Genomic DNA, 20,809 nt, shown 5'->3' with positions numbered 1-20,809 from the left:
ACACTGTAATTATATTTGTTTATCTACACTGTACAATATATTATATTTAAAATGTGAATATGGCGTATATAACTCTTGTTTATTTTATGTATTATTTCCAGTATATCTTATATTTCTAAGTATTTTCTTATCTACCATGTGTACTTGAGTGATTGTGACAAGTGAATTTCTCCGGTATTATTACGTAGACTTATTTATTTCAAGTAGACATTAATCAAATTCTTTGGTCATTTCAGTAATACATTTATTTATTTGTTTCTGTAAATGATTCCCATTAACTGATGCCATGACAATCAGCTACTGTAATATTCCTGGGGTCCACACCTAACAGTCAATACATGACACATTATATGATAAACATTAATGGCATTAATATGCAGGAAAATTATATCAGTCCTTACATTCATATAGAAATCAAAGCCAGCCAACACTCACAACTTGTAGATAAAATATATTTTCTACTTTGTCAATATGGATGAAATCAGGTGTACACTGAGAGGATTCATCTGCTACTTTAAACCTTGGGGCCATTTCTTGCAGATGCGTCTTTTGCCATTATCCCGGACCTGAAAAATTCTTGGATCACGACCTTTCCTGATTTGATTTGAACTTCTCAAACTTCAAACAAAACACAACACAGTTAACCAGAACCAGCAAACACTTCTTCTTCTTCCTCTGCATCACATGCGGATGGTGGACGCCGTGTAAGGCGACCCACTGAATATGATCTAATCTAATCTAATGTAGATATAAAAGGCAAATTCTAAGGTAATAAAAACAGAACAATTCTTTTTATAAGGTGTTTGAATATTACTGAAACATAGTTATGTATATTATATTTAATTTCTGGAAAGGATGCTTTGTGTCTTTATTGTTGTGTACTCATTGTGTACAGATGTATATATTCATTATTTCTCATAGATGACCAACTCTGTTTATGTTTTGCTTTTATTTTATTTATCATTTTCTTTTTTTCACACAAGTAACTTGTTTATTTTCCTTCTTTAACCCTCTTGTTTTGCAATCATTTCTAACTTTGAACTAAATGTATCATAACTGCACAAATTCAGTAAACAAAGTTGTATTAAAAAAAAAATGAAATAATAGATCAGAAACATTAAATCACGTGCTTTCTCACCTGATCCTCACATGTCAAAGACTGAGAGCTATCACTCACATTGAAACAGTGCCGTCGTGTTGACCTGACGGACAGCGCTCGGGGACTTCTCTTGACTCGTGCATGCTCTTTGTACTCACCTGTCGCTAGGATACTTTGCCCTCCTCTGCTGCCCACGGAGGCACGCCATTGGCGGATGAGTGATGGGGGAAGTGCCGCTGCTCCTCTGGAAGTTTGGTTCAACACTTTTACTGGTGTTAGGTAACCAAGAAGACAAAAAGAAGAGGAAAAGAAAGAGTTTCAAGTCGTAGCTGGAGGGGGGAAAGTTGACTTTATAGTTTTTAGGTGTTTCCGCGTCATGGAGTTTGGTGAAGAGTCGTCGCCGGCTCTGGCTTTCGACAAGGAGGCGTTTGAGCTGACGGTGGAAGATGTGTATGATATTTCCTATGTAATCGGGCGAGATTTGTTAAAAATAAGCAGCACAGGGGAAGAAGTGTCAGACTTACAGTTCAGGATAGTCCGTGTTCTGGAGATGTTTGAGACTCTGGTCAACAAATACAACTTATCTCTGGAGGAGCTGAAAATGGAGCGGGACAACCTGAAGAGTGAACTGGACAGGATCATCAAGGAGGGCTCCTCGGTGCAGGGCACGGTGAGTGTTTACCCGGCACACACAGCTCAATATATGCTCACACATGCATGGATTTTTAAAAAAAGATGATTTCCCTCTATGAAAGCAAAATGCAGGGCCCAACCAGCTGGTGGTGGACCTGACAGACCCCAACAGACCACGCTTCACCATGCAGGAGCTGAAGGAGGTCCTGCAGGAGAGGAACCAGCTCAAGGCTCAGCTCATGGTGGCCCAGGAGGAGCTGCAGCTGTACAAGAGGTGAGCCTCAACATCATGTGACCTCTTTGTAAAAGTGCATTACATTAAAATATGCCCAGAGAATTAGAAACACCTCACAAGAGTTTAAATCCAGTTTACAGCTGCAACAATTAGTCGATTAGTTATCAACTATTTTGATATTCGATTAATCGTTTCATAAGAAAAAAAATCTGTGAATATTCTCTCTATGTCTTTGGGTTGTGGATAAAATAAGACATTTGGAGGACATCTCCTTGGGTGATCAACATTTTCTGACATTGATGAAATGATCTAACGATTAATAGATGATTAAGATAATCCTTAACTTTCAGAAATGACCATATATACCTAAACCAACTCCTCTCAAACACAATGTCTGCAGGCCAACAGTTTTTGTCGCAGGGTTGTTGTGTAGTACCACATTCGATTGTTTAGGTGTAAGCTAATGCTTTTTTTACTCAGCGGAAACTGTGGTTGGTTTGAATGGTTTTGAGATTTTATAATAAATCAATAAGAATGAGAAAGATTGTCTGGAAGACGTAGGCATTTTATTTCCTTTTTGTGTGGACACACAGAGCAGATGAAGTCTGGAGTATTACATCCCAATGAGTGAGATTAAAAAATAAGACAGATGGTATTGGGTAGCTCAGCTGGTAGAGCATCCGCCCCATGTACAAAGGCTCAGTCCTTACCACAGCGGCCCAGGGTTCAAATCCGACCTGCAGCCTTTTGCTGCATGTCATTCCCCATCTCTCTCTCTCTCCCCACATTCCTGTCACTCTGCAGTTGTCTCTATCCAATAAAGCTTGAAAAAGGCTAAAATAAAGTCTAAATAGAAAGTATAGGGTACAGGGTTCCTCTGGAGCATTTCGTAACTGTTTTTTATGCAGCCATAAAGATCTTAAAAAGGCATGAGCTGCTCCCACTGAGGCCTTTAGGAATATTTCCAAGGTGCAAAAATGTAAACGAGAAATTAGATTTCAGGCCCAGAATCGCTGAACACACTGACAATATTAATATTAGTACACATCTAACATCCAGTGTCCACCATTACTAATACAAGATCACACAGGGTGTTTGTTTAAATACAGACATGATTAACATTTTGTAATCAACCGCTGAATACTGGAATAAACTACAACAACATCAGCAGAGATTGTAGAGTAGAGTAGAAATGACTTTGCTCCTGTCATATTTTCATTTCTAGTGATTCTAGCTTTGACGGAGGGGAAGAGATCAATTCATTCTCATGACTGGCTTCAAACTGATTTCTGATGGACGACACGCTTTCATAAAATATTATTCATTGACCATAATGCTCTACTTTCTTCTGCAGTGGGATTCTGCCACAGGCTGAACCACCCATGGTGGAAGTGGATCTGGAGACACCGGAGAACAGTCCAGCCCCGATAACTGAAGCAAAAGAGGAGAAGACAACCATAGGAAAACTGTGAGTAAAAGGCTGCGAATATTCAAATGTTTATTTCTACCTAGACACTATTTTTAGCTGTACACCTCGGATGGCAAGATTTCAAGGAAAACTTTCAGCAGCGACCACATGACGTTGAAGTAAGCTAGCTGGGAGATTGTTCTCACAGTCTGTTTCCTGTCTCCTAATGATATACTTGTGACCAAATGAATTCAGGCTGATGCCGAGGATGTTTGTGCAAGCACTGAATGAGAGAAAGACAGACAGACAGACAGACAGACAGACAGGCAGAGAGGTTGGAAATCGGCAGCATGTCTGCCAAACTGTTGCTGTCAGTAATTACGTCTGCCATGACTCAGTGTTGCTTTCTCACAGTGGTGGAGTTTTACCAGTTGTTTTCCAGGTTTTCAGCCCAGAAACGAACCTCCTTAAACTAACTCTGGACTTTTTCTGTTTGCAGGTTTTCATTCAGGCGAAAATAGGAAAAAGCTTTGAGAAGAGAAAAAAGTGACCACGCAGAAGACACCATCAGTTAACCACTTTTATACTGACTATTTTGTACAATGTGTATTTGTCAATCTAACAAGCACTGTTATTTTGTACTGGTAATTTTAACCCTGAAGATGGTTTATAGTAGAATAGAGTTGCTATAATAGAAATATATATGATGTGGAAAGTTTGGTGAAGATATCAAATGAAACTGGAAAGTATTATGTAACTACTGTTGGAATTTATGTTGAATGCACTCACTCAAGTTATTTATAGGCTTGAATTTTTTGTTTTTATAAATCAGATTAAGTCTTCATGGGGCTTTGTGTTGGTCCGGTAATCTTAAACACATTTTCTATCACTCCACTGTTTGCTATCAAATGAAGGAAAAAGGGTTGCACCCCCCAGATTTTTAAAGAATAAAATGTTAATACATTTTGAATGTTTGCAAGTTGCATTTGTGTTTTTCCTTCTGGGGTTTAATATTTAAAATGAGTGTTATTTCACAATTAATTGTGAGTTATAATCACTATTTAAAGTCTGTAGCAAAATCTTCTTTATTGATATTTTTAAATTGGATGAACAGCACAGAGCTACAGCTACAGCTGGAAAAAAAAATCCATCAGTGTTTTATTTTTCAATGTACAGCACAGGCAATAATTTACAATAGTGAAATTCAATTGTCAATATATTCATTACAAAAGGAAACGCTTCTTGTCCACTCTTCAAACTTGCATCAATCTGCTACAGTTAGATAAAAAAAATAAAAGCATGATAAAAACTGTTGCAAGAAATACACTCTTCATGAGGCGAAGCTTTATCCTCCATTTAAAACAAAAAAACATCTTTTATACTTATAAAACATTGTTGAGGACGGCTCATCTATAGCATCTTTTACATGAGGATGAAAAGGACAGCAGAGAGCACAAATTCATCTGAAATATCACTGTGGTCGTGGATTCAGTATTTAAGCCAAGGGTGAGCCAACACTGAAGCTTTACTCCGATCACCGTAGTCATACAGCAGCTCCTCGTCAGCTTCGATGTCTCTGGATGCCACCAAGATCAGATGAGGGGTGCCATCGATGGGATGAAGCCTGGTCTGGCAGTTACCGGTTTTACTGTGGTTGATCAGTCGTCCAAGGCGGCTTGTTTCCTTTGTGGCATCCACACTGTAATATTTAAACAAATGAACTATCTGAACTGAAACTCAACACAGGTATCTACAACAACATGTCAAAGTGGAGACATTTGGACTTACCAGTATGTCTTAGTCTGATACTGGAAGTAGTACATGTAACAGCCTGTCTGGGGATCCTGAGCGTACTGGGCCTCTCTTATTTTAGCCTCAGCCAGTTCGAGTAGGTCTCCGTGGTACTCGACGACAAACTCTCCCTTTTTGAAGCCCTTGACAGCGAACACCCCTCTTCCTTTTCCTTCTATGTGTTTGACCTGTCAGCATTCAAATAAACAAAGTGCTAGGTTTAGCTGAAATAACAATGGTGCAGCGGTTACTATACAACTGTTCTACTTTAATAGATTTAATTTATTACACGTGGTTAGTGATTTTTGTCAATGACTAGTTAAATTACAGAGAGGTCATGCTTAGACCACTGATAGTTCTGTCTACATGATATTGACAACTGTTGGATTTATATAGCACTTTTCTGGTCTACCTTAAAGGACCAGTGTGTAGGAATTAGTAGTAGTGTACAACACTTGTAACATTCACCTATTCATACACAGACACATTCATATACTGATGGCAGAGCCTGCCTTGCCAAGTTACCAGCTGCTCATCAGGAAGGCACAGTGCTTCCCATCCAGCGTGCTCACAGTGACATTAAGCTCATCCGTGCACACAAGCTCCAACAGGAGCAATTTTCAGGTTCAGTATCTTGCCCAAGGACTTGACTCGAGAAGCCTGCTCTACCACCTGAGCCACAGCCACCGCATGTTACCTGCATTCCTTCTTCAATGTCGTTCTTTATCACGTCATCAATGTGTCTGTGTTCTTCACTCTGTTGACAATCGACACGATTTAAAGTGTGTTATAGTAGTGTTGCATAATCATTATAGACACTCTCACAGACAAAAAAAAAAAATAGGTACACAGGAAGCATTTTTCATACAGACCTTTAACTCTGCCTTAGTTTTTCTGTTGCTCCGTCTGATTGGATAATAGTCTGTGACCTTTCTGTTTTGAGGAGCTTTCTCTGTTCTGAAAGGAGAGACATTAAAGAAATTAGAGATTACAATTGTGCAACTCACCGGTTGTTTCTTTTTGACGACACCGACATGTTTGCTTTCTGCACTCACTTCTTTGCTCCAGCTCTGCGACCAGTTCTACTCCGACTTTTGGACGCTGAAACTTTGCTGTCTGCTGCAGACCTGACATTTGTGAGCGTTGTGGACTCTTTTTGCTCAACTTGGTCAGTGGCTTGTTTTTTCATCCCGTGACTGGGACAAGTCATTTCAGGCTTCTGCTCTTTGGACTCACAACTCTCAGGTTTGATTTCATTAGGTATGTCTAAAATAAAAAGGAAGAAACAAGAATGAAACTGAAAGCTGCTCTAAACATTTGGCCTTAAATTAAGAGAGTTAAGTTGTGTCATAAGATAGTGGGTCAGGGAACACAGCTACCATTCATAGTTTTTTTGTGTAGTACACGTGGATATCTCAACCATATAGAACACAGGGGGTATCAGATTAGTCGAGTCAAACCGTTTTAAAAGTTAATTAGGTACTCACCTTTTTTTGGCTTTGACATGCCAGGATTAGCTGCATCAGATTCATTTCCTTCTTGGATCAGCATGCTCGAACTGTCGCTCAGAGGGGATCTAGGTTTGCTCTGGAAAACTGACGGCACTTTGGCTGCACAATCCTGCAAAAAGTATTTACACTGGTGAGAAATGGGGGAAAAAAAGCTATACTATATAGAGGCGTAATTAATATGCAAATAGTCAATAAATAAGACATCATATTTGAGGCTGTGTTTAGAACCATGTAGCTGTACAGACTGTATTTAAGGTCTTTTTTCCTGCTCCCACCCACTCAGTCACAACATGCATGTGAATCCAAGATGCTCCAAATTTATATTCACACATGTTCATGTTCACTGATGCTCTTTGTGTTATGTTTGGATCCAACAGAAAACACAGTAAACAGACTGATAGCCGATGAAGACTTCACCGCTCTGTCTGCCAACTCCAACCGGGAGCGGTAAACATCTCCATGGTAACAGCACCATCTGAGACCGTCTGAATATGTATTGTAATTGTTAGTTAATACATTAATAAAACAGGATGTTCAGCACCCAACCTGTGCCAGATTTTTTAAAAAGTGGTTTCTATGTGGGCGTACATCCTCATTTCAAAAGCTTATACCGCACTGAAAATCAGTCATGTACAACGTTAGTCGTGTAGCTTTACTGTACATCCTGAACTAGATGGAGGACTGTCTCATTGTAATTTCATGGGCCACATGCAGTCCAATTTGAAGTGGACCAAGCCAGTTTTAGTTGTGATGTTGAAGTCACACTTAATAATATAGTATTTTATTGTTTATGATACAAACAACTTCTTGTGACCTTGAAAAAGTTTTTCCTGTGCAGTAATGCTGGCACACCAATACAACGTGGAAGCTATTGAGGAAGAAGGTTAAGTTATCACCGGCCTTACAGACCATTTACAAATCAAATATTTTGACACTGCCTCAGTAGTTCCACCTGTATTTATAAAATATCAGTCCGACTGATTCTTTTGTGCTGAAGCTGCTGATCAACAATAATCTGCTCAATGTTCAGCATCTTTAAATAAAACCCCCATTTCCAAAATAAGAGCTTCTTTGTTGTCACTTCTACCAACTTCTTGAAAACACGTTACTGACATCAAATGGTTTTTTTTGTTTTTTTAAAAGGCATATCATCAGTAATTTGCACATCGTCACATGGTTGCATGTTATGTTATGTTTTACTAATACTCATTATAGGAAAAAAAACTTGTTCAAAGTTGCACTGACTACTGGACACTTGACTACTGGACTCAATTTGCACTACCTATTTGTAGTTCTATTTCACATTTCTAGAAGAATTTGATTCTATTTTTAGTTATTTAGTTATAGTTGTTTTGTTTTAGTTGTAAAGATCTTGGCACAAGTTTTATCTCTCTGCACGTGTTTCATTTCCTCTTAGCACAGCTTCATCTTAATAATAATAATACATTTTATTTTATAGGCATCTTTCTGTCACCCAAAGACACCTTACAATAAATGAGAGTAAACAGCAAATAACAGAAACAAACAAAAAAAAAAATTAAAATTATATCAAATTACAAGTACAACATTAAAAACAGGTTAAAATAGGACAGTGCAATTGAATCAGATAGGTTAACTTTAACATATGTTTACCGTAGTATAGGTTAATTTTAATGCATGCTTACTGTGTGTTTACGGTGTCTCATGCTGCTACTGTATGCTTGAATTCCCCTCAGTATAAAATAAAGTATCCATCTGTCTCTCATGCAATTTTCACACTTTGCAAAGCTTTTTTTTTTTGTGGTCATCCCCTTTTGACACCCTGCCCTGAAGCAATAGCCAGAGTACCTTCCTGCACTTAAACACTAACCACAGATGGTGAAGTTTAAATGGGCAGTACACACCTCGGTCTGGATAAAGACGTCCATTACAGACAATACAAACCTCCTGTAGTTTGGTTGCTACGACGCCAGGCTGAGGAGGGACTCTCTGTGACAGTATTGTTGCCTCCTGAAGGGTGTGTTAACACACACATACACACACTGTGTGGTTTCCTACTTTAGTTTGGCGAACATAAAAGCAAACAACAACAAAACAAACATACCTTATCTGTTGCTGGTTTGTTTTCCTTTGTCTCTTTGCGTGAGGTGACTTTATGTTCAACAGTGTCCTCGGTTCTTCTCAGCACATTTTTCTTCCCTTTACAAACATGGAAATAAATAATAAACAAACGTAAGCGCTGCTGTTTACTCCTCTCATAAACAGTATACAGAATACGACTATTACTGGTGAGTTTTATTTGTACACACTCAGTTTATTTAGACCCTTTATTTACGCTCGGTAGCATTAGCCCGTTAGCTGAGTTACACATTAACCTGCTGCTGCAGCTTGTGTAACATGCAGCAGTTACTAAAGCGACAAAAAACACGAGCATGTTTACCTTTTGCCATGTCAATATCCACAATAAAATCCAAAGAGGACGGGGGAGTCTGTTAACTTTGCCCTCTGTGTCCACTGTGGTTAGTTCACTGCCACCGCAACGACAAACACCAGCCCATTGTAACAGCGTGGTGGATTTAAAAACCTGCCCGCGCCTCTCATTGGCTGTTTCATCCAAATAGGCGGGGCACGAGTATGAAAGGAGCTCTCTCATTGGCCACACAGTCAGGTCTGCTACATACCGGTCTATCTTTTAAAAAACTGATGGGATTATCTGAATTAGATAACGGCTATCACAATCATTATTATCCTTTCATTAAATTATATTGTTCGGTAGAGTAATCAGTATTTTTTTGTATATAAAATACATTGGAGAAAGAAACTTTAAAAGAATGATTAAGTTTTAAATGTCCTAACCTAAGCACAGATAATGATTTATGATGACTAAAAAGCAATATATCATTTTTTTTTTTAATTAAATGGTCTATATGGTCTATCTTATATCGTCTGTTGATTGTTTATTTTATTCCATAGGCCTCATTTAAGAACAACTACCGGTAGTCAAGAGGTTTAGGTTCAAGAGCCTGTGCAAACATCTAGTGTATTTTGTTATGTTGTGTTATGTTATGAAATTATCTGGTTAAAAACATCAGTACTGCAGTGGTAATTAATTGACAGACTAATTCAATCACACTCTAAAGCAATGTTATTTTAACTGTTACTGCACCTTATTTTTCAGCTTTTAGCTCAGGTGTTCACTTTTAACTGCTCTGCACTTTAAACTATATTTAAGATTTATTTATTTTATTTTACTCTTATTTTTCTATTATTGTGTTGTGTATTTTGTTTTCTTATTATTGTTGTGTGTAAAGGGAGACGGCAAAGTAAGAATTGCATTGCCGTATAAGCCATGTGTTTTTTACTTGGAAATACATCTCTTGAATCTTGTTTTATCTGCATATGTATATAAAAGGTGTTTTTGTATATAAAACAGAACAGAAAGACACTTTTAATGTATGATTCATTTAGAAGTTTACCATAACCTAAGCACAGATAATGACTCAATAAAAATAATACAACAACAAAAACAAAGAAGCAATTTACAGCAATGTTCATAATTTTTAACCATAATTTTCCGATTAAAGCCAACAGGGGGAGTACACTCTGGATTTGGTCCTATAAAAGTATAGCTGACACAAGTGCATTTTATTTTAATTATTTTATTCCATACTAGGAAAGTCTTTTTATTACGTCAATTAAAAACACCTGACAGGATAATAGATTGGAGGGCAGCAAGGGAGGCCAAGCCTTCATTAAGAGTTTAAGCACTTTTGCAAACATCTAGTGTAAACTGCAGCTAATGTTACAGTACTCATCAGCCGCAACATCAGTACTGCAGCAGTAATTAATTGACTTGTTTTTCTGAACACTAACAACTTCAAGCTGAAATGAAAGAAATGTGTATTCCAAGTCAAATCACACTTATAGGTAAATGTTTCATACTGCAGCTTTTATCTAAAGCATATACCTTTATGAATTTTTTTTGGAGAACACCACTTCAAGAATTGAAAGACACACTACACATCAATATTTCAGACTATATTTTATTTTTTTCAAAACCTCTTCTGTCTTGTATTATGTGATTTTACACATTTTACACAAGATGCTATATGACTCGTTCCAGGCATTAAATACAGGACCATTCCTGTATTCACATCTTCATTTGTTTATACCACACACACACACAGTTTAAACAGTGTCACTTCCAGGTTTAGAGTCTGCAGCCAGCGCCTCTTTAAACTGTCTTTTTCTCTCCAGATTATCATTTGCCTTCTTTCTCTTCTCGTGTTTCCTCAGCTCAGCCTCTTTCTTCTTTAGAACAACTTCGCTGAGTTCTCCTTTATATACAACATCGAGTTTCTCTCTCATGATGTCTCGAGCACGCTTTCGATTTATATCCACAGATCTGGTCTGATGGCACTGCAGGGGAAACGGTAGAAGATATCAACATGGTTAGTAAAGCACATAACAAAAATCCCATCTTAAGGTTCATTAAGGCTGTTTCGGAGCTTTCGGAAATCACCATTTCCAATTTCTCTGGACAGTGAAAGGACTTCAATGAACTGTGAAACTCTTACTTTTAAGTCAACATGGACAACTCCTTAAATTTAAACATCTTAAATGAATGTGTAATTAATTTTACCATTTGCTATGCAAATACAAGCAAGAATTTATTCACTTTCTATGAATACACCCTGTTTTCTTTGTATAGCTTGTATATTTTATTTTTGCATTTGTATTTATATTGTGTTTTTTATACTATTACCTATATTAGGACCAGCACCTCGTTGAAGCCCCCTGTAATTTCGTTGTGCTTACAGTATGTCTGTTGTACAATGACAATAAAAACTTTCTATTCTATTTCTATCTTTCATCTGCATGAAAACGAGGCATCTGTGGGTTGATAATATGTTCAAAAACAGCTTCTACATGGGGCTTGAGGTGGACTCATTCATTCACCATACTTCTATTAGACAGATTCAAAAACAACACTAACCTTCACAACAATCCCAGTGGGGATGTGCTTGAGCACCACACAGTTGCTGGTTTTGTTGGTGGCTTGTCCTCCCGGTCCAGATCCTCTCACAAACTGCTCCTCCAGCTCGTCCTCGTTCAGGACAGGGAAGTCAACCAGGTCTTTTTTACCGACTGCCAAAACGCGTGGCAGCCCGGGTGGGAGCGGTGTGAGCAGCGGGAGACCTCTCCATGTGACCCGGCCATACATGCAGCAGATAAACGGGACAAGTCGGGACATTTAGCCGGTTTCTGCAAACGCGGTGAATAAAACTACAAAGTTACAGGCGGCAGCTAACAGAGGAATATTAATTCACTCATCAAAAGCCTGACGGAATCATGTTTACATCGTGTTATTGTCTAGTTCACGGTCATGCTGCTAGGTTCATGTTTACGTTCAGGCTTGTCTTCTTCTACGCTTCCGTCACCAGTCAACCAATTACTCTCTGCTGCCACCGTGTTTCTGTTCGGTAATTACAACTCGAGCAAAAAATGTTTTGTAGTGGCGACTTTTAAAGTCATAAATGTTTTTAATGTCTCTAGCTCCGTGACTGTGTTATGTTAGGTTACTTTTTTATTTTTATTTTATTTTTGTGATTATTATTATCATTTCTTGTTTCCTTTGAAGCAACAATACAACCAATACACAAAAGAAACTACAGCACAGTCCTCAAACATACTGATATATGCAGACAACCGGGTAAGGAATACATAAAGAAAGAAAATGAAATAAGAATATATGAAAAATAAATAAATAAATACAAGTTATGCTAGATTACTGAATACAAATTACAAACCAATAGACCCTTTTCACGACAGCCGTTTTGACATGACACAGTAAGGTAAACACAGGTGTTGCCAATAATACTAATTAAGGTTGCCTTCCATTTATTGCAGCAGAACCAGTTCCAGTAAGCCAGCATACACCACAGCAGCACCCTGACTCTGTGTGACCTAGACCTGCTTTTTCATGTCACAATGGCTGCTGTTAAAAGGTCATATTTGTTGGACTACAAAATAATGCGATCTGATCTAATCATTGGAAATAATAAACTTTATACAGATAAATAAATGGAGACGAGGCATATACAATTAATTTAGTATATTCAGCATTTACAGCTAGTCAAATCAAATAACACTGAATGTCTTCTGTGATTATTTATCCATTTTCTATATTGAAAATATAGCATAGTTTGTTGTTAGCTGTCTACTATCAATACCATGATGTCTTTGGTTCAGATGTTCTGTCTTTGCTGTCGACCATTCAGAGGCCCTCCTCTCAACAAACTATCATCAGGTGTAAAGAAACTCTTCTTTTTACATTACCTTGATATTCACATACCCCAAGGTATTTGTTTACATGAATGTACATGGATAAATACATGATGACGAGTGATAGAAACTTGTATTTTCAGTGTCAAATATTATATGCCACATCTGTCCCAGTCATAGTAAAGCCCTGTATTATTACCTGTGTAACGGTTAAAGTCTCTGGACACTGTACTTTTACTGCACTGTACTGTATTCTACTCATCACTATTCTCTGGATACTGTATATGTACTTCACTGTAAATGATATGAGGGTGTTACTGTGTATGCCAAAAATATCAGCATAAATATTCCCATGTGTCAGGCCATAATATGTTGCATGCTGCAGACACTACAAGGTTATTTGCATGTGTGGTGATGCTGGTGAATACAGTGATAATGGATGATGGTTGTCTGAAGCACAGGTGTTTCTAATAGCATTAGTGATGGCTCCCTTCTCTTCAGCCATTACACTAAAATACTTGTGATTGTGAGCCAATACAGGACCTTGAAACTGAACCTAGAAAATTGAGTTGAAGTATCATTATTGTTATTGTTTACTATGCTTTTCCTACTATAGCATGTCGAAATGTCTTCTGTGAAAAAGGTGTATTTGACTACAGTGAATGGATTTGCTTTCTGGCCATGGTACATCATTTACAGAAGGACGAGGGGAAAATGTATTATGTTGCTGTTGTTAGTGGCATTCCTTGTGATGTTTTTTTGCGATGTAAACTGATCACTGTTGGAAAGCATTGCCCCCATTGTGAACCCAAACTGACTGCAGCCTCCATTATCTGTGAAAACTGTGGAGCTAAGTCTTTTGGGAAAACGTGTTTTATAATTAAAAGAGAATTTTTGGATGGAGTAATAATACGAACCCTCCTTCCCACAATAACAAGAGCAGGACTGAGTTAAATAACGGATAAATAATTACCACTTCACCTGACTGTGTAGTAGGTTGGTGGATTTATTTATTTATCATTCACACCACACGTTACATGAAGACACTTTTTTTCTACTACACAAGACTCTGCTGTTGAATTGAATACAACAACCTTAATTATTCTTTAACATTTCTGTTATTTGCAGGTGTCCATATCTGCAAGCAATGCCAAACACTTGCAGAAGGAGAGCTTTCAGTGTAGTTTCTAGAAAACAAACTAGTTTTGCCACATTTTTTATATGGATATGCATAAAACGGACTGTGATGTAATGCCTCCTGTTCGCTCCCTTGACAATGACCAAAATTAGTAACCCAGGAAACTAAGTAGGTCACAGGATAAAGACAATCTCTCTGATGACCTGTGATGACATCTATGATATTACGGATGTGAGTTTGTAATTACTTGAACTTTATCTTTAGTTCTCACATTAAAAGTGACCCTCATTTGTTACAGTACAACTATGGCTTTGTCATTCTTAAAATGTAAAATACTCTCTAGTAATGATCTACCTGGTGTATTATTAAGAAATCGATTTTATATATATATCATATGATTGTGAGTTTTGTAACAGAAATCTCTACAGCCACAAGAATATTATTGTATGTAAAAAGTTTAAACTGTAAGTTGACATCAAAGCAGACAGTGAAAATAATTTCCTCACATTGCAAAGGAAGTGAAACTAGTCAGCAGGCTCACTTCATTTCATCTGAGGTGCAGTGGCGGCCTAGTTTTTGCCTTTTTTGGTTGTAGGAAAAAAAAAGGTAAGTATTGCTTCACACACATGCTTCAGAGACACCACAAGAAGCATTTTGATGGTGTATGCATATTATTTACAGTAACAGCTTGGGTCTCCACCCCAAATGGAAAAAAAAAATGTCTTCCTTCAATCATATAACTTTCTTTAACTTGTTATGCTAGACGATGTCAATACATTGCATACTTTAAAGATATTAAAGCAGTAACACCACAGTGAGCATGCATGAATGTAACACAAAACTCTTTGTAAGTTTACATCCTGTAATAAAACCGCTGCTGAAATACGTGACTACTACTTGTGATACCAGTTTAGACCACACGCTGTGTTACCAGCAGGGGGCGCTCTGTCATCAAAACAGCTGAACACAAAGTCTGAGCGTCGTCAAGTTGGCAGAAGACGAGAGAAACACCGAAAGTTAGGCGAACAATCCTCCAGAATAAAACACAAAATAGTCTCTGCGCTGCCATGCAGTGTATTTATACTATATTAAAGGAACACTTTGAAAACACATCAGATCTCAACAGGAAAAGAAATCCTGCCCATCCTGTTCCTCCTTGCACAAAGGAGCAGATACTGGTCCTTGCCTAGATTAACTGACCATCTGACCACGCTCTTGAGACTGTGCTGGGAAACACAGCAAACCTTCTGGCAATGGCACATATTGATCTCCCACCCTGGAGGAGTTGGACTACCTGTGCAACCCCTGTAGGGTCCAGGTACCACCACACCCGTAGTTATACTGACTCAGCAGCCTCCACCTGTAAAACCAGTCCTGTTTTGAGGGTTGTCTCATTGTTTCCCCTCTAGTGTTGTTAATTTCATTAACACCAAAACAGATTAAATAATTAACAACTCCCCCAGCTACTTACCTGACCAGATCAATATCCCAGAAGTTGAACTCTCCTATAATGTTTTTTGAGCAGTGTATGTAGCTATAGTGTATGGATAGTCTTATGTGTACGGACAGATCACGCGTTTCTACGTTTGGGGCTTTTACTTTTACTTTTTTAATATTATTTATATTATGGTCACTACTCTTGCAATAATATTAGTATTTGTATCATGGTCTTTGCAATATTTCTTACACTATGGTCACTTTACATTACAATACTCTTTTTATATATCATGCCACTTTTATCCTCAGTACTGGTTGTTTTTCGTGTTTATTATGTAGGTTATAGATATTTCTGTCTGTTTATTGTGTTTTTTTTTACTTCTAATTCTGTAGTGTATGCTACACTTTCCTCTGCTGCTGTAACAAGTACATTTCCCCGTGGTGGTATGATGAATAAAGCATATCTAATCTAATGTGTACGGACAGATCACGCGTTTCTACGTTTGGGGCTTTTATTTTGAAACTCGCACCAGAAACGTGGTTGCACACGGGTTGGCTTGACTGCACTCCGTGTCGTGCCTGAGCGGACTGTGAAGTCTTGCAGCGGTTCAGACTTGAGGAGTGACAACTTATGATGGCGATGGTGAGCGCTGCTCCTCATCCGCTTGCTCTTCGCTCTTCCCGGTTGTCTGGACGGAGGCGACGGCAGCAGCTGCTGCGGGTCTGAGAGGAGAGGAGCGGCGGCGGGGACGAGGACGAGCCCAACCGTCAACTACCTACCTACCCTACCGGAGAAGAGAGAGAGAAGGAGAGGAGGGGGTGAAAGCTCGGGATATTCAAGGACATTTTGACGTTATCGTAGCTACTTTGGCCTTTTTGGTTGTGTGCCGATTGAGGAAATCCGACGCGTGGTGGTTCGAGTCCGATGCGCAACGATGTGGGCAGGTTTTGTAAACAAGCGCACAAACGGCGGCTGATGTCATGTAAATAAATATATATACATATACATGTGTGTGTACAGAGAAGCGAGCTTGGTGATGTTTCTCTACCCTTCCTCCTCCTCCTCCTGCTGCTTGAAGAGCCAAACAAACGGCGACGTTTGACAGAGGAGGAAACCAGCAGCTGACTTTATGGCATCAGACCTCATCTCTGCTTCGTGCTGAAGGAAAACTGGTGAAAGTGGTTTACCCCCTACAACCACCACCACCACCCTATAAACAAACAAACAAAAAACTGAATAATAAGAAGACTTCATTTGAGTGCTGGAGTGTGCTGACAGCAGCCCAGAGGTGCATCACTGGCGCGCATCAGGTCCAGGTATGTGTGATGTGATGAGCATTGCAAGCCATCAATTTGTCATTACCGTGCTGCCATGTTGCTAGGTAACTAACTGACTGGTGTGGGTTTACTCCAGTTCAAATTTGATCATGCCCCTCTCCTCTCTGTCCTCTCTTGTCTCTGTCTCAGATATGCAACGTCACGTTTACTAAATCTTCATCCTTTAACGCCATGTGGTGTTTAGACTAACTTGTGCAGCGTGTTTTTTTTTTGTTTTTTTTTCCTGCAGCTGTCACACAGGTGGCTTGTAAGCCAGCACTCATGTTGTTCTGATACACTGATAACATATTAAGATTGGTGCACTCTGCAGGTGATATCCAGCTGCGAGAGTTTGCTGCTGGTTTGCACTTGGTCAGCTTAACCCTGCAGCCCACAAGCTTGTTTTTCTGTCCCGTAGGCCCATATCTTAACATGACTTTATGAGTTTCAGCATCAAGAGTCACTCCACTTGACTCAGCAGGGTCTGGGTGAGTCATTGAAGCAGTGTTGACTAGGAGGCTGTGTCGTCTGTTGTCCAGATGATGGCTGATCCTGCACAGCCACCCACTCCACTGTGACCCCCTCCCCCCTGATTTGTTTCCTGTATCACAGTATATCTTTGAAATCTGTGACTCAGTTAGACTAAAGATTTGCATGCACACATGCAGACATTGGCCCTGAAGACTGTGCTGATATGAATGCACGCAGGGTGTAATCTGCCTTTTGCCATGTTGAGACATGCACCCTATCTATCTCAAAGCCGCAACGGTCGTGAGGATTGTGTAACACACACGCTCTGCGCTGTCATTTTTGAAGTAAAGTGCAAAAGTTTGCAAAACATAGATTGAGTGAATTCTTCCATGAGCTGAATTACAGACAATCTGAGTAACTCTTTGTTTTGACTTGTTTAACAGACTCCATAAATACACTTTGCTAATGTCGCCGCCTGTTCTTCAGTCACTCAAGTGCTACTCTGACGATTAAGGGCAGACAGCTTGAGGTGAAGTCCCTCGATTATAGCGTCACCGAGGACCCAGAATTCAATTCCTCCTCACGTGACAGCTCCACCTCGTTTACCTCTCATTCCTGTTATGACCTTTCACCCGCCGTGGAGGTTTCTCTGATGTAAACATGGCAAAACCTCAAGGTGTTTGCCAAACCAGTTTTCTGATGAGGGACTCTTTCCCTCCCGCCAACAGACACACTCACACAACAAACGCACAATGAAGGTGTGTGGTGCATAGGCAGGGTGGTGGTGCAATACAGTTTTGAAAACTGGTTGTCAAGCTCCAGGGAAACCTGCGTCTAATGTTTTTTAAAAAAAAATTTTGTCTGTCTTTCCTCATTTGAGATTAGTACTAATAATTAAGATAAGTTTATTCCCACATTCAGAATTAGAACTGAGTGAAAGTAAAATAAGTCAGTGTATGAAATGGTCCCTTTCAGAGCATTAGCGGTGTTTAATATTGTAATTTGTTCAAGCAGTGATAAGTCTGATTAAGGCTCAGTTAGCTGAGCTCTTAATTGACGTCACCTGTGCGCTCAGTGAAAAAACGTGTGAGTGCAGACAAAAAGTGAGGAAGGAGACACATGGTCAGTAAAATGCAAGCCTTATATTTTGTGTGTCATAGTTAATTACACACTGTTTTAATATTATTATTGTTATTTGGTCAGAAGTGCTGCCTAGACTCTGTTTTCTCTCATTTCTCGTCAATCCTCATAGACAAATATATATTTGGATATATTTGTATATATGTATTTCAAAGTCTGTGAGTGCGGACACGAGAACTGGACCACGATGCTGGGTAGTTTTAGCTCTACATGTCTAACCACGCAGTTTTTTATTTGCAGCACCCTCTAATTTTAACTGTTAGCTTCTGGTGTTGTTAAGTAAGTATACTTACAGAAATAAGTAGCGTATAATATTGTCGTTTTCAGTGCATTTAAGTCAAACTGAATGACAAAAGGGCGGCTCCATGCTGCAGGGGTCAACACTGTGGCCTCAAAGCAGGAAGGTTCTTGGTGCAAACCTCGCCAGGGGCCTCTCTGTGACTGCGTGGGTTCTCTCCGGGTACTCCGGCTTCCTCCCAAACACACGCACTCGGCTCTAAATTGCCCGTAGGTGTGAATGTGAGTGTGAATGTCTCTATGGTGACTTGTCCAGGGTGTACCCCGCCACTTGCCTTAAGTTGCCGGCTGGGGTAGGCTCCAGCCCCACCACGACCCTGATGAGGATATGTGGTTACAGATGATGGATGGATGAAACTAGGTTGATGTTGAATATAGCTTGTATCTGTGATACCGCTCCCTCAGAAATTCACTTACTAGAATCTCACTCCACTTTTTTTTTAGTAGTTTAACATATTTAAAATATTCGCTCAGTATGAATATTGTATGAGTTATTTCCTGGAAAAGTTAGAACTGTAGCTCCGTCAGGATTGCAAATTTATTCGCAGCGGTCTTCGTGTTGAACAGTCAAGATCTGAAGTTGGCAGAATTAGCGTTTTTCTTTTTTTTTTCTATGATTTTTTTACACGTTTGACTGGTTTTAAATCTGTAATCTCTTAATTGAGGAGACAATGTACTGACATCGTCAGTAGGCGAAGGAATCTTACAGCAGGGAGACAGTAGTTGAGAGGCTGAAACCTGATCACTCTTTGACACTCAGGTGTCCAACACTGCAGACAAACTAACACAGAGGAGGAAAGAGCGGAGGTGAGGATTATTAAACATTTCATTGTCCGTGCAGGTGTGATTTTTAGCTGGTAATGTTTCGTTGTATTTGTTGAATTAAAGCTGATGCTCTCTTTTTTTTTTTTAAGCCAGCATAAAAACGCAAAGTGGAGACACTACAATGACCCTTTTTGATAAATGAGGATAATCTCTAACTGCGCTCAGATACTATGCTAATGTTTGCTCATTCGAGTCACACAGGTCTCTTTCCCTAAGACTGAAATTACTCACCACTCCACTAATGTTATACAGTTACAGGATTGCCTGACAACCTCCTGACCATGAAAATGCTGTGAGAAGAATATGTAAATATATGCTGTATGTCTGTGGAGTGGAAAATTCCTGACAGAGGAGCCTGTAGTGCGTGTGTCCCAGCCTTGTTTGAGTATTCATAGCACTGTGTGGAATCTTTGTGAGGGAGTGTGTTTTTTTCTTTTTCTTTTTCTTACTCATACATGTGACAGGTCCTCTGTTCTACAACTACAACCCTCGGTTTGCTTAAGATCGTCTTAATAGGTCAATAATCCAGCGGCTACTAAAAATACAGCCGACAAACGGAACGCACACTTGCGCAGCCACTAAGTAATGACATTTTAGTCGAGGAAACAAGACTCACTTCCTGTCAGTTAAAGTCTGAATAACGTACGCTGCTGCTGCTGCTGAGCGCCACATCTTTTGGTTCAATGTCTGTACTATTTGAGCTGCTTATCAGATGAGATTTCTGGCACAGGAAGAGCAGAGAAACATCAGGTTCAAACACAGACAAATAGGCTGTGACATGTACACGTTGCATGAACGACATGGTATAATCATAAATTCGCTTGCACATTTTTGTGTTGTAATTTCACATTTTTATAATGTTGCTACATCTCCACTGATTGTGTGAAAACCTGTTGTGTAATATTAGTGTTGCTATGTGTCATATCCACCGTAACATTTAATATGATTTGGTTATTTAGAGAAAGGAATGAATGGTATAGTCTTAGTTCTTTACTTAGACCAGTCTGTGGGCTATTTTGTGGGCTATATAAAGTCTATTGTATGCTGATCTCCTGTCACCATACACACACACAAACACTGTCACTCCCACCCAAGATAAAGGTGGCAGTATAATCGTAAAGGCCAGCTGATAAGATGCAGTGGATAGTGACAGAGATGGAGCAGTTGTACAGCTGTTAAACAATGAAGAACATTTGTTCTTTTTTATTTTATTCAATTTTATCTGTAAAACAAATATGCTTTA

General features: G+C 39.1%; 4 protein-coding genes across 12 annotated transcripts in view; 2 read left to right on the top strand and 2 right to left on the bottom strand.

The window, feature by feature from the left end:
* Positions 1-1,235: 1,235 nt before the first annotated feature.
* On the top strand, positions 1,236-4,349 carry rilpl2 (Rab interacting lysosomal protein-like 2). The gene is made up of 4 exons (XM_010732523.3): positions 1,236-1,769; positions 1,855-2,006; positions 3,322-3,435; positions 3,875-4,349. The coding sequence occupies exons 1-4, from the start codon at positions 1,476-1,478 to the stop codon at positions 3,894-3,896; spliced, it is 582 nt and encodes a 193-aa protein (XP_010730825.1). The 5' UTR covers positions 1,236-1,475; the 3' UTR covers positions 3,897-4,349.
* A 205-nt stretch (positions 4,350-4,554) lies between these two features.
* kmt5ab (lysine methyltransferase 5Ab) lies at positions 4,555-9,248 on the bottom strand. Of its 2 annotated transcripts, XM_010732524.3 has the most exons (8): positions 9,097-9,248; positions 8,761-8,855; positions 6,654-6,786; positions 6,222-6,432; positions 6,039-6,123; positions 5,864-5,923; positions 5,164-5,354; positions 4,555-5,074 (listed from the first exon to the last, which is right to left on the bottom strand). In XM_010732524.3, the coding sequence occupies exons 1-8, from the start codon at positions 9,104-9,106 to the stop codon at positions 4,864-4,866; spliced, it is 996 nt and encodes a 331-aa protein (XP_010730826.2). In that variant the 5' UTR covers positions 9,107-9,248; the 3' UTR covers positions 4,555-4,863. The 2 variants fall into 2 exon arrangements, with proteins under 2 accessions (XP_010730826.2, XP_027134114.1); XM_027278313.1 differs by lacking the exons at positions 8,761-8,855; positions 9,097-9,248 and having other exon boundaries at positions 6,222-6,434; positions 6,655-6,783.
* Positions 9,249-10,683: 1,435 nt separating this feature from the next.
* On the bottom strand, positions 10,684-12,124 carry mtrfr (mitochondrial translation release factor in rescue). 2 transcript variants are annotated; one of them, XM_019275116.2, is made up of 3 exons: positions 12,017-12,124; positions 11,653-11,921; positions 10,684-11,075 (listed from the first exon to the last, which is right to left on the bottom strand). In XM_019275116.2, the coding sequence occupies exons 2-3, from the start codon at positions 11,908-11,910 to the stop codon at positions 10,845-10,847; spliced, it is 489 nt and encodes a 162-aa protein (XP_019130661.1). In that variant the 5' UTR covers positions 11,911-11,921; positions 12,017-12,124; the 3' UTR covers positions 10,684-10,844. The 2 variants fall into 2 exon arrangements, with proteins under 2 accessions (XP_019130661.1, XP_010730827.2); XM_010732525.3 differs by having other exon boundaries at positions 11,653-12,109.
* A 3,922-nt stretch (positions 12,125-16,046) lies between these two features.
* The window catches only part of LOC104920301 (membrane-associated phosphatidylinositol transfer protein 2), a 40,895-nt gene continuing 36,132 nt past the window's right edge, over positions 16,047-20,809 (top strand). For 2 of the 7 annotated variants that reach the window (XM_027273686.1, XM_027273683.1), the window contains exon 1: positions 16,047-16,833. The gene's annotated coding sequence lies outside the window, so the exon portion shown is untranslated. Of the gene's footprint in view, positions 16,834-18,316; positions 18,427-20,809 lie in introns of those variants that run through there. The other 5 variants (XM_027273691.1, XM_027273697.1, XM_027273701.1 and 2 more) reach the window with 3 other exon arrangements.

Source organism: Larimichthys crocea, chromosome III, assembly GCF_000972845.2.
Source record: "Larimichthys crocea isolate SSNF chromosome III, L_crocea_2.0, whole genome shotgun sequence".
In the NCBI taxonomy this organism is placed as follows: Eukaryota; Metazoa; Chordata; class Actinopteri; family Sciaenidae; genus Larimichthys; species Larimichthys crocea.
Note: the sequence above shows the minus strand (reverse complement) of the source record. Positions and strands in the feature narration are given on the sequence as shown.